At 49.2% G+C, this 12,760-nt stretch overlaps 1 protein-coding gene and 2 long non-coding RNA genes across 10 annotated transcripts in view; 2 read left to right on the top strand and 1 right to left on the bottom strand.

Annotated features, from left to right (window-relative positions):
- SP1 (Sp1 transcription factor) overlaps window positions 1-8,266 on the bottom strand; it is a 41,494-nt gene extending 33,228 nt beyond the window's left edge. Inside the window, exons 1-3 of one of the 8 annotated variants that reach the window (XM_070052296.2) lie at window positions 7,825-8,266; window positions 5,209-5,369; window positions 3,369-4,740 (exon numbers count right to left, since the gene is read on the bottom strand). In XM_070052296.2, the coding sequence (XP_069908397.1) occupies window positions 3,369-4,740; window positions 5,209-5,369; window positions 7,825-7,843 (1,552 nt within the window). In that variant the 5' untranslated portion in view covers window positions 7,844-8,266. The other 7 variants (XM_070052295.2, XM_051845553.3, XM_070052298.2 and 4 more) reach the window with 7 other exon arrangements.
- LOC149123476 (uncharacterized) lies at window positions 6,805-9,213 on the top strand. The gene is made up of 2 exons (XR_016216766.1): window positions 6,805-6,929; window positions 8,645-9,213. It is a non-coding gene; the product is annotated as an uncharacterized LOC149123476 (long non-coding RNA).
- A 133-nt stretch (window positions 9,214-9,346) lies between these two features.
- On the top strand, window positions 9,347-11,486 carry LOC149123475 (uncharacterized). Its single transcript, XR_016216767.1, has 2 exons — window positions 9,347-10,111; window positions 11,284-11,486. It is a non-coding gene; the product is annotated as an uncharacterized LOC149123475 (long non-coding RNA).
- The last annotated feature ends 1,274 nt before the right edge of the window (window positions 11,487-12,760 follow it).

Below are 12,760 nucleotides of genomic sequence, written 5' to 3'. Positions count from 1 at the left end.
TCCTGCCAAAGCCCAGCCCTGTACTCTTTATTAGGCAGAACTCCCAAGAAGTCATCCAAACTCAATCTTTCAAAGCCCGCCACCCCTCAACCTGAGCAAGACTCAAGACTTTTCAGTTTTTAGCAGTGGCTGAGAAAAAAAAATCTGAAACTTTAAATTGAAAATAAACAAACAAGAATAACAACAACAACAACCAGCAAGATCCATGAGAATATGAGTAAAGGGTCTTGGTTTTAAAAAAAAAAAAGTATGACTTTAAAAAAATACTAAGATCACTTCACTGTTTGGAAAGTAAGCTAAGTTCACTGGGTGGTCCTTGCCTCATTACCACCCACCAAGGGCAGAGCCAGGAAAAACAAAAACACAGCAGTACCTGGTTTATTTTCAGTTTATTTTCATTCTAAGTTTGTGCCTTTGCTTATGTATTAGGCAAACACAAACAGAATAAAAAAGTCAACGGGAGAGCCTAAAGATTTTTAAAAGATTACTTTAAAAAGTAATAATAAATTTATTTTTAAATAATAAATTTAAACTAAGTGAACACCATGGAAGCTGTGGTCTTCCACAACCATGTAATAGTAACACCTCATCTTGTTGAGAGATATATACTATCCATAGCTTATAATCTGATTTCACATCCAGTGAAGGCATCATACTGCCAAGAGGCTGCACATATTACTAAGAGATTGAATTTTTCCAGTAAAATAAGGTAATTTGTAGTAGCCAGGGAACAACAGAAAAGCCTAAGCTTCCAGGAAACAATTTATTATCTCTCACTAAGGGTCAGATCAATGAAAGGGGAACAAAAATGTTGCAGAACTGATTAGCTAGAAAGAAGGAAATGTATCTGAAAAACCACTATTAATGAAGCAAATAACCCTAACTCTCATAAAATGGCCTTTCACTGCCTCATCCTCTCATCTGTGAATGAAAAACTGCTAATCCCTTACAGAAACGCGTTCATTCTCTTGAGTTCAGAGGCCATCAAAAATAACCAGCTAGCACTATAGCCCTATCCTATGACATGCTAAGTGGCACACTTCCCCAGAGCATGATTTAGCAACAGGAAAGTCTCAACGGGTCTCTACAGCCCAAGTTATAAACCTTTTAGAAATTGCAAAGATTCAAATTATTAACTATTACAATCCCAGTCTTGGCTTTCCTTTGAAGACGAGCAAAACTTCTGAAAATAACCACCTAAGAGCAAAGAGAAAACAAACATGCTGGTGTAGATTACCCATAAAGTGTTTAATTCTCCAGACTGTTGAGTTCAGTTTTTAGAAAAATGTTCCCACATCTACACCCATAAATCCTACAAAACATCTGTCATCTCTATAGAGTTTTGGATCTTAAGAAACAAACCTTTTCTAAAACATTTTTAACAATCGAAAGGATTTCCCAGAGTCCCATGTTAAAATTAACAGGTAATGTCTCAGACCAGGAGAACCAACCACAAATCTCAGCTCTGGCGTATCACTTAAAAGCTTCTCAGTACCTCAACTTCCTCATCTGAAAAAGAAAGGAGTTGTACTATAGGACTGCTTAGGTCCCAAGCTCTTTCCACTCCAGTATCTCCAATTCACTAAGAAAATCACTGCCTCGTTAAAACTCAAAATATTGTAAAAAAAAAAAAAAAAAAAAAAACTCAAAATGTAATCATTTTAAACAAATCACAACATTTTAAGGAAGTTAAGAGAACTTGAGCCAACTCTTCCCATAGAGCTTCCAAAACCGCAGGAGGCAGTAAATATGGTTGCCTGTTTGTTCCTCACTTACATAAGGACAGATAAATGGAATGAGAAGTCTGTAACGAAAGTAAAGATTTCAAAAACCCACATAAATTTCTCTAATTTACTTTCCACTTATTTTCTGTGCATCTGTTTTTACACAGTTAAGATGATACTCAACAAGTGAATTATATCTTGCATTTTAAAACTCACATATATTTCAACAAAACTGGAAGTCTGGTGGTATTAAAATTACATCCAGCATACTTAGTATTATGCTAGAACATAAAACTAAGTGAATGGATCCTTTTATTGTGCTTTACTAAGGATTAGCTCTATTTGATGGAATTTAAAGTGATAAATTCTAAATATCCTTTCACTTCTACTTTATGGACATTTTAAATTTCAAATTAAGCAATAATGAAAATAATTCTAAATTAAAGACTGAATATGTGGTCAACTGATTGGAAATGCATTCTAAAAATATACCTCTTCCTTTTTCCCTTCAGTGCTCTCCTTATTCCTAACTCCTATCAATCCCACCCCTCCCCTCGCCTCGTTCTTCCTCTCTTCTCAGCCATCCACAGTGCTTTCAACGCAGTCTCCACCTAGAAAGCATTACAAACACCTAGGAAGTTTATATAAAATACGTATTAGTGTGAGGCGGAGAAATCCTGTTTTTAAAATAAATGAGTTTAAGAAAAAGATGAAAGCTTGACTGACAAGCTTGCAGTCATCGACAGATTAACCAGGGGAACTTATTTTGTTGAAAAACTTTCTGGAACTCGTTAGATCACTTTCCCCTCGATTAGGAGTTACAGTTCTTGAGAAAAACCTGACAGATGAAGCTCATAATCAATTTGTATCCTATGCAGGAGTTAGTCCATAGAATTAAGAACGGTTTTACATTTTCAAAGGAGTGTTTAAAAACCACATACACACAAACGGATGGACACTGTGGCACAGCTAGTTAAGCCACGGCTCCCATCCCGTGTCAAAGTGCAGGTTCAAGTCCTGGCTGCTCCACACTGTTCCAATCCAGCTTCCTGTTACGGCAGCAAGATGATGGTTCAAGTACTTGGGCCACTGCCACCCATGTGGGAGACTCGAATAGAGGCCCCAACTCCTGGTTTCAGCCTGACCAGCCCCAGGTTTTGCAAGCTTTTAGGGAGTGAAGCTGCAGATAGAAGATCTCTTTGTTTTTCTGTGTGTCTCTCTGCCTTTCAATTAAAATGAACACTTAAAAAAAAAAACCACGCAAACAAAGAGTACGTGACTGAGATCATATGCTGGCCACAAGGCCCAAAATATTTACTCTCTGACCTTGTATCCAAAAACAAACAAACACACAAACAAAAAGACACTTCTTCAACCTTTTTCCTGCAACACCAGAGACTGGGAAGCACATAAACCTCAGGACATTGCCCAGAATTGCTCCTTTCACATCAGATTAACTGAAAAGTTTCTGTTAATTCAGTTCCACATGATTTCAAAAGAAGCACTGCTATTTCTCTAACTGACCAGCCCTGGGGCAAGTGTTAGCCCAAAAGGCGCTGTTCCCTTCTTCCCACTCCATAGTTTCAGCTGCTATGCTAGTTAGTTCATTATAAATGCAGACTTCCAAAAGACTCGAAGACTCACCTGGGGCATTTGCTATGGCCAACGGCAGGCCTGGGAGCTGGTGCACCTGGATTCCTGACGTACCCAACGCACTGAGGTTAATGGTCTGAAGGCCTGGCATAGAGGAGAGTTGAGCAGCATTCACAGTGACTGTGCCGGCAGGGATGGAGGCAGCTGAGGCAATGGGTGTAAGGGTGGTGCTGCTGCTGCTGGTCTGCCCCAAGGAAACACCCTGCATCGGGGCCAAGGTGATTGTCTGGGCCTGTGGGTTCTGAACTTGGAGGTTCTGCAGCTGAAGAGTCTGCCAACTGACCTGTCCATTGGGCCCAACAGTTGGTGTCCGGATGATGATGGGGCCAGAGTTTGGAACAGCCTGCAGCTGGAGGTTCTGGAGGGTTTCCTGGGAGATGGCCTGGGTTGTAAAGGTCTGTCCTGACAACGGCGCCGCTTGGAGGGCCTGGAGGGCCTGTCCCCCCTGAACTAGCTGAGGCTGGATCAGAATCGGCTGTTGCTGTGTCTGCTGGTTTGGCTCTCCCTCCTTCTGCTGACTTGCCTGCAGGGAGCCTCCAGACGTCTGGTTCTGCTGGATGTTCAGCGCATCAGACCCCTGCAGCCCCCCGACCCTCTGGGGTGTCTGACCTTGAGAGTTGGTCCCTGACGATCCGCTGGTGGTGAAATTCATGATTCCCATGTTGCTGGTGGTAGTCGTCGTGGAGTAGCTGTTAGCATTGGTGAAAAAGGAGCTGGAGCTGGCTTGTGATGACACCAAACTGGCGGAACTGATGGTGGTCGTCCCTGAGGTGACGGGCTGTGAGCCACTCTCCTGGGACCCCGAGCTGCTGATGGTGACTGCCTGAGAGCTGGGAGTCAGGGTAGCTGCAGAAACGCTATTGACAGGTAGCAAGGTGATGTTCCCGTTCAGGGCCACCGGGACGTTGGTCACATACTGAGTCTGTCCTGAGAGCACATTATTGGCCAGACCTTGGAGGGGGACAGCCTGTTGAAGCAGGTTTGGCATAGCAGCGATGATGTTGCCTCCACTTCCTCGGTTTGTGATGATCTGTTGGTTTGCACCTGGTATGATCTGTATCTGACCAGAACCATCCTGCTGCACTTGGGCCCCCGTGGTGGCGAACTGCAGCTGCTGCCCATCGACGGTCTGGAATTGGGGGATTACTTGGTACTGAATGTTGGGCATCACTCCAGGTAATCCTGTCAGAACTTGCTGGTTCTGTAAGTTGGGGGTGGCAGCCACTACATATTGCCCACCAGAGACGGTGCGGTTCTTGGAAGACTCGCTGCCATTGCTGCCATTGGTATTGCTGCCACTCTGTTCCTTTGAGGTAGGGGTAGCCCCAGAGGAGGAGGAGATGATCTGCCAGCCATTGGCACCCTGTGAAAGTTGTGCGGCGGTGAGGTCAAGCTCACCTGTGCCCCCTGACTGGCTGGGGCCCTGGGAGTTGTTGCTGTTCTCATTGGGAGACTCAATTCTGCTGCAAGTTGCTGCCAGCAGAGCCAAAGGGGATGGCTGGGATTCCTGGCCAGAAAGGGGGAGATGAGAGGAGTTAGTGACACCCAGCCACCAGCCTAGGGGGCAGTATACAACAAATAAACAGCAACACAATGAAGATTAAAAAGGGGGGGAAAAACCAACCCAAAAACAGAAAGGAGGTCCTATCGGTACTGCTGCAAACTACCATCTTTAGCGAATCTAAGTTCCTTGAGTCTCTGCGCTGGCTTCCCCATCTATAAAATGTAATCCTCTCCTAAAACTCTTCTGGGAAGAGTAAGCCAGTTTTCTACGAGTATTTACAACCATCCTCTCAACACCTCCCCGCCCCCAGTTCCGGCTGTCACTCACCTGCCCGCCTCCACCTCCTCCACTGCTGCTGCTGCTGCCCGTGCTGCTGCTCCGAGCCTGAGAAAAGGCACCGCCACCGTTGCCATTGCCCCCATTATTGCCACCAACTCCCTTTTCAATCTTCACCACTGCTGTCATTTCATCCATGGAGTGATCTTGGTCTAAAAAAAGAATGAAAAAGAAAAAACAACTTAGCGTGGGGGAAGGGGAGGAGGGGGTGGATAGAGTGCAGGAGAGTTTACAGAAGGCTATGATGAAACAGCAGTGACTAACAGGAAGTACAAAGAAAATGCATTGGGGCAGGGGGGAACTGCAAGGCACATGTGTCATGAGCCAGGCTCACGGCCACGAAGTTTGGCCTCAGGTTTTCCTTGCACAAAAATTAAACTCAGAAAAAGGTGCTCTGGGAATAGGCCACGCAGGCCCGTACAAAGGGTTTCAAAATAAGAAAACGTGTCCTGGGGGTAGAAAGGAGCAGGACAGGTAAGGCCAAACAACATGTGGGTGGATGGAAAGCTTGCTAAAATTAGGGACAAGAGCGATGGAGGCAAAAAATCCAAGTACAAAATGCACCGAGAGGAGACAGGGGAAAAGGGGGGAAGGAGAAACGGTAAGCGGGAGTGGGGAACCATTGGGGACCACAGGTAAGGGGATAAAGGGGTGCAGGAGTGAGCAATCAGAAGGTTTCGGGGCGGGGAAAGGGCGGGCCCTGGAGGGAAAGGGCGGTTTCGGGGTGAGGGGCGTGGAAAGGGCGGGACGCTGGGGGGGAGGGGAGGTCTACGGAAAGTGGGGGGAGGAGGGCCTAGGGGCAGGCGGCGACCGGAGGGCGGACCAGGGAGGCGGTTGGCCCGGGCGGGGCCTGCCCTGCTCGGGCCGCCCCCGCGGCTCCAGCCCCCCGACGGGAGGAGCCTGAGGCGGGAGGCCGAGTTGTGGGGGGTAAGGCCGTCCCCCCCGTGGCCGGGGCGGGCAGGGGGCGGGCGAGGCCACGCTGCCCCCTCCCCCGGGGCGGGCGGCCCATCCCCCTCCTTCTCGGAGGCCCCGCCACTGCCCCTTCTCCCTCCCTTCCCTCCGCCCCGGGCGGGACCAAGGCCGCCGCCGCCGCCTCCCGCCCGCCCCCCCTCACGGCGGGGACCGCCCGGTCTGCCCTCGCGCGCGCCCCCTCACTCCTCTCCCACCCCTCAGCGTGGAGTGGACTCATCCTTACCGCTCATGGTGGCAGCTGAGGGACGAGCTCAAGGGGGTCCTGTCCGGGGGGGTTGGGGGGGGCCGGGAAAAACGCGGACGCTGACGAGGCAAGCGAACCCGGACCGGACAGGGAGGGGGGGGGTAAGGAGGAGGGAGCAGCGCGCCGCAAGCCCAGCCTGGGCCCCGCCCCTTCAGTGCTGCCCCGCCCAATGAGGGAGGGGGAAAGGAGGGACTTGGAGAAGAAAGGCGGGCAGGCTATCCAATGACAATACTCACTCGCTCCCTGAGGCGTGTAAGACAAAGTTGAATGCCTGGTATCCGCCCAAAAAGGCCGCCCCCTCAATTTTCAAGGCCAATGAAGAATGCAGGAAGTGAAGGTAGGCGGGCGCTAGAGATGATAGGCTTGGAAATAAGCCAGTCAGCCAGCAGGCGGGATCCCTGAGAGGTAGCGATAGGAAGAGCTTCGATAGAAATGACACATCAATGACCAACCACAATCCGGGACGTGCCTGGGCAAAGTCCTGGTGGGAGGAGAGGTAAGAAATAGCCCGGAATGGGCTGGGCTGAAGCTGATCATAGCCAATCAGAAATCAGGCGGGCAGCCAGGAAAGTTATGATTGGGTAAATGCTGAAAAGAGACGGAAGAGGACGCATATTGACGTGAACTAAAAACCAATTAAATTCCGAGTGGGCTCTGTAGGCGGGAACTTAGAGTGGGCAGAGGTGAATTGGCTTCTCCCTCAGTTACTCAGGCCAATGAGGGAGCGAGGTGAGTCTGGCACCGCCTCCAAATTGGGCAATGGGTGTTATTTGGGCCTCCCATCATGAGGGAGGGAACTGGGCTGTGCCAAGAGAAGTCCGTCGCCATGTTGGCCCTCCTCTGGGGACGTCTTTACGGTGATTAGGTGGTACGCGTCAGCAGAGCCCTGCAGCTCAACAAGTGGCAGAACCAGGACACTCGGCGCGTAGTTGTGCCTCGCCCGCGGGGGCTCGTTTTGGTTTTCATATATGGGGGTGGAATAAGGAGGAGGGAAAAGTGCCTCTCACGCCGCTCCCCTCCGCGGGTGGGTGGCCAGCGGGCGGCTGCCTCCAGATGTGGGTGGAAACCCTTGGGAGTTCCGGAGGGACGAGACCTGGCGACAGCGCTCACGAAATCGGCTGTGACTGAGCTGACCGATTTGCAAGGTCTTTATAAGACTCCAGCAAACGCCATTTTATTAAGACAAAGGCGTTCAACACTGAGCTGCTCAGCGGGTTAACTTTTCGAGAATTCGTCTTGGAAGCTGAAGTGCATGGGGGAACCTCGCACGGTCGGGGTCTTAGAAGCCACTTCCAAACCCCACCCCTTAGTTGTAAATGCAAACGAAGCATAAAGCAAGGTAGCCGAGCTCCGGCTTTTTGTACAAAAGTAATAGCTTTCACCCGGCGCACCTGAATTGCGGGCCTCCATCTTGTCTTTTTTCCCCGGGCCTTGATGGCTTGTCAATGACACGATGAGGTCATTCCCTGTAGCACTTGGGTCGTTAACGTGGAGTCACTTCATTATTATACAGCACCTCATTACAAGTTCTCGGGTGTTACTATCTGGATCCTCCTAGTAAGACTTGCAGGTAGAGACAAGGCTGTTGCCGCCCTGGCCAGGGTCTGGGCCCCTGTGTTAGGTGCCTTAAAAGTGTATCGGCAGAAGGCAGAAATCGCACAGCTTCTGGGTCGTAGGTCCCCAGAAGTTTGTCCCAGAGAGTTTGCTGGGAAGTCCTTAAGTGAATACAACAATGCCTTATGTAAATAGGCTTAATAAGATTGGCTTTGTTGTAAAATACCTTTCTGATTTTACCTTCTGGCCCCTGACAAGTCCCGCCTCTCCTCCCAGGTCAGCTCAAAAGGGCGCCATCGCCTTGCCTTGTTTATAAAGTGTTATCAGATTACCATCAGCTACCTCTCCCTGTGTCAGCAGTTCCTCAGACAATATCGGGGAGATTCCTAGACCCCCCCCTCCCCAGACCAAAGAAATCTGAATCTCTGGGGTGGGGCTTGAGAACGAGTGTTTTCAAGTGATGGGTTCCTAGATGAGCTTAAGAAACACGTTGGTAAGAAACTTCCTGGAAAGGAAGAAACGGTATTACTCACGGCTGTTCAGTGTATGCAGCAGTGGACCACACCTAACCCTGCTGGGGGTGGCGGGGAGAGGAGCTGACTCTGTGGAGCTGTACTGCAAACATGTCACATCTGTTATCTAACTTAACTCCTACAGATTGAAGAGACTGGCACCTCCTGGGACAGATGACCGAAACAGGCTTAGATACTTCAGTTAAATTTTGATTCTATTTAATTCCCAAGCCTGTGCTTTCACCATGGATCTGAGCTAGTCTGTGCTGGAAATGGAAAATAGGTTTGATTTTATCCCAAGTGATGCGAATAAAGGCCTAGTTTTTTGTTTTTTTTTTTTTTTTTTAAGATTTATTTATTTATTTAATTGAAAAAGTTACACAGAGAGGGGCCAGCGCCGTGGTTCACTTGGTTAATCCTCTGCCTGTGGCACCGGCATTCCATATGGGTGCCGGGTTCTAGTCCCAGTTGCCCCTCTTCCAGTCCAGCTCTCTGCTATGGCCTGGGAGGGCAGTGGAGGATGGCCCAAGTGCTTGGGCCCCTGCACCCATATGGGAGACCAGGAGGAAGCACCTGGCTCCTGGCTTCGGATCAGCGCGGTGTGCCAGCCGCAGCGGCTATTGGAGGGTAAACCAACGGAAGGAAGACCTTTCTCTCTGTCTCTCTCACTGTCCACTCTGCCTGTCAAAAAAAAAAAAAAAAAGAAGAAGAAGAAGTGGAGCGGCCAAGACCTGAACCAGCACTCATAAGGGTGTTGGTGTCACTGGTGGCTGCCTAACCTGCTTCGCCACAATGCCATCCCTATTTTTATGTTTAATAAGAGTGATTTCTATGAAATCCTTCTTACCTCCGGCGGGTATTGAAGACTCTAAACAGCATCTTCCCTTCACACACCTCCATTAGAAACAGCTGGGTAAGAGGCAGCCTGTCCTGCAGCACCTTAAGCTCCTGCCTGCGACACCAGCTTCCCAGTTCAAATCCCAGTTGCTCCACTTCCAGCATTTGCCCGGCATAGCACCAGCCACGGCAGGCACCTAAGGAGTAAGCGAGCATGGACGGAAGCTCTGTCTCCCAGCCTCTCAAACTGAACACACAAACAAGTGATTCCAATCTCTCCATTAAATTTTTTTCTTTATTTCAAAATCCTAGTTACACAGATAGCGGTAAAGATGGAGAGAGAGGTCTTCCATCAGCTGTTTCACTCCCAAGTGGCTGCAATGGCCAGGTCTGAGCCAGAAGCTTCATCCGGGTCTCTTCTGTGGGTAGCAGGGGTCCAAAGGCTCAGGCCATCTCCCCACTGCTTTTCCCAGGCCATTATGGGGTACCAGAGACACAGGCAGTGGCTTAACCCACCGTGCCACAACGTCGGTCCCCCAGCTTCTCCCCATCCCCGCTTTTTTTAAGATTTATTTATTTGAAAAGCAGAGGTACAGAGAGGAGAGAGGTCTTCCATCCACAGGTTCACTCCCCAGATGGCCGCAACAGCTGGAGCTGTCCTGATCCAAAGCCAGGAGCCAGGAGCCAGGAGCCAGGAGCTGCTTCTGGGTCTCCCAGCTTCTCCCCCGAAACCATGGCTGCCATTTGCTCTCTCAGTTTTCAACTACAGCTGTTGGTAAGTACACAACAGATTAACTGCAATTTCTTCCACACGTCTTACCTACTCTAGGAAAAAGGAAGTTTAGAAAAGTAAGAGTCCTCTCACAAGTCTCAACACCCTTCTCACTGCTACTTTCTAGCTCTCTGATCAAGACTGGAGTTTGTCTAACATTTATGTACTTATTTGAAAGACGGGGTGGGGGGGGGGAGGCGGGGAGAGGAAGCAGATTGAAGCCAGGAGCCAGGGATTCCATCTTGGTCTCCCACATGGATGGCAGGAGCCCAAGTACTCAGGCCATCGCTCCCTACTTTCCCAGGGCATTAGCAAGGAAGCTGGATTGGAAGTGGAGCAGCCGGCACTGGAACTGGGGCTCCAAAATGGGATGCCTGTGTAGCTTAATCCCCTGTGTCATAAACTGGCCCCTATTTCGCATCAAGTTTTTGAGGGGGCCAGCGCTGTAGTGTAGGGGGTTAAGCCAGGGGGCCAGCGCTGTAGTGTAGGGGGTTAAGCCACCACATGGGTGCAGGTTTGAGTCCCAGCTACTCCACTTCCGATCCAGCTCCCTGCTAATGGGGATGAGAAAGCAGCGGAAGATGGCCCAAGTGCTTGGGCCTCTGCACCTACATGGAAAATCTGCATGTAGTCCCAGGTTCCTGGCTGTGGCCTGGCCCAGCCCTGGCTGTTGCAGCCATTTGGGGAGTGAACCAGTGGATGGAAGATTCTCTCTCTCTCTGAAACTTTTTAAAAGCTTTTTATATTAAAAATAGTTTTTCAAGCAGACATTTGGCACAATGGTTCAACGAGCTGCTAGGGACGCCCACCCCTCACATCTGAGTGCCTGAGTTCACATACCAGCTTAGCTCTGGATTCCACCCCTGTAATGCACACCAAGGAGGCAGTGGGTGATGGCTCAACTAGTTGGGGTCCTGCCACACACATGGTAGATATGGATTGAGTGTAGGCTCTGGCTTCAGCCTGGCACACCTCTGGCTATTGTCGTTATTTGGGAAGCAAAGTAGTAGATGGAAGATCTCTTTCTCATTGTGCCTTTAAAATAGGTGAATTAGGGGTCGATGCCGTGGTGCAGTGGGTTAAAGACCTGACCTACAGTGCTACATACGGGTGCTGGTTCCAGTCCCAGCTGTTCCTCTTCTGTTCCCCCTCTCTGCTATGGCCTGGGAGAGCAGTGGACGATGCCCCAATTGCTTGGGACCCTACACCCATGTGGAAGACCTGGAAGAAGCTCCTGGCTCCTGGCTTCGGACCAGCTTTGGCCGTTGTGGGCATTTGGGAAGTGAACCAGCGGATGGAAGACCTTTCTCTCTCTCTCTGTAACTGTCTTTCAAATAAATATAAAAATAAATAAAGTAAAAATGAGTAAATTTAAAAATATATATTTATATATTTTTCAAATCTAGAGTCAGGCCAGTCTCCTTGAGAAAAAAAAAAAAAAAGGATGTGTGAGTTAGATGAGCTCATAAAAGTTAGGTCAGGTCCCTGCTGAAATGAGGAAAGGGGGAGTCCCTTAAGAGTACACAAAATGCATGCTTCTCTCCAAAAGCTGTCTTTAGCAAGATAAAATATCGAGATAAAAGTGCCGATCCCACCCTAGTTTTTTCAGGAGAACACAAAGAAGTAGCTACAAACCCCACCCTGCTGATGGCTTTTTTGTTTTATCTGGAGCAGGCTAGACAGGATTACAGTTCTGGCCTCTGATGGGTTTTGTCCTGGCCCTTTGATTGTTCTCTGAATTATGCTTAAAAGACTCCACTTTTCTAGACTCCACTCCTAGGAAGATGTTAACTCAACCTTGCTTTGCTCACTGCCTTGTCAGCGTGGGAATTCTCTGAGACAAGAACTGGGGTCAGCCCCTTAGTGGTCGTTTCCTGTGTAACAGAAGTAACATCACATACATCCTAAAGAGCTGCAAAAAAAGCAAGAACTTAATCCAAAAAAGAACTCAAACAGGGGCCCAGCGGGTTAAAGCCCAGCCTGACACCATCCCGCGTGAGCACTGGTTCAAGTCCTGGGTGCTCCACTTCCGATCCAGCTCCTTGCTAATGGGCCTGGGAAAGCAGCAAAGGGTGGCCCAAGTGCTTGGGCCCCTGCACCCATGTGGGAGACCAGGAAGAAGCTCCTGGCTTCAGATCAGCTCAGCTCTAGTCCTTGCGGCCATTTGGGGAGTGAACCAGCGGACATAAGACCTCTCTCGGTAACTGTCTTTCAAATAAATACAATAAATCTTATAAACAGAAAATAACAAGTGGGCTTCCTTCTGTTTGGGAAGCCCAGAACTGGTGAGAACGCAGGCCTGGCTGCAGACAGTCTCGGTAATTATTATCATTACTTAGAATGACTCACTCTGTGCCTCTGCTGTCTTTGTCTCTGGCTGCGAGCAGCTGCGTGATTGATGCCTGCCTACACTGTACCTGGTACTAGCCAGGCATGCATTCAGTTCTCACTGGCTCTGGGGGTCTTGAAGGCCCTGGAGGAGGAAGAGAAAGCTGGAGGGGGGATGGTGAACAAGACAATCCAGTTATTGTTGGACGCTGACTCTGGCCCAACCTTCTCGAATATTCTTTCGGATTCTAAGGCCCGCTGAGGGCCTCAGGGATGTGAAGATCCTGTGCCCAATAAAAGCAAGGGTGGTCTGAGGCATGGAGG

This window comes from Oryctolagus cuniculus, chromosome 11 (genome assembly GCF_051225735.1).
Source record: "Oryctolagus cuniculus isolate XC-2025 breed Fujian yellow rabbit chromosome 11, ASM5122573v1, whole genome shotgun sequence".
NCBI classification, from domain to species: Eukaryota; Metazoa; Chordata; class Mammalia; order Lagomorpha; family Leporidae; genus Oryctolagus; species Oryctolagus cuniculus.
Note: the sequence above shows the minus strand (reverse complement) of the source record. Positions and strands in the feature narration are given on the sequence as shown.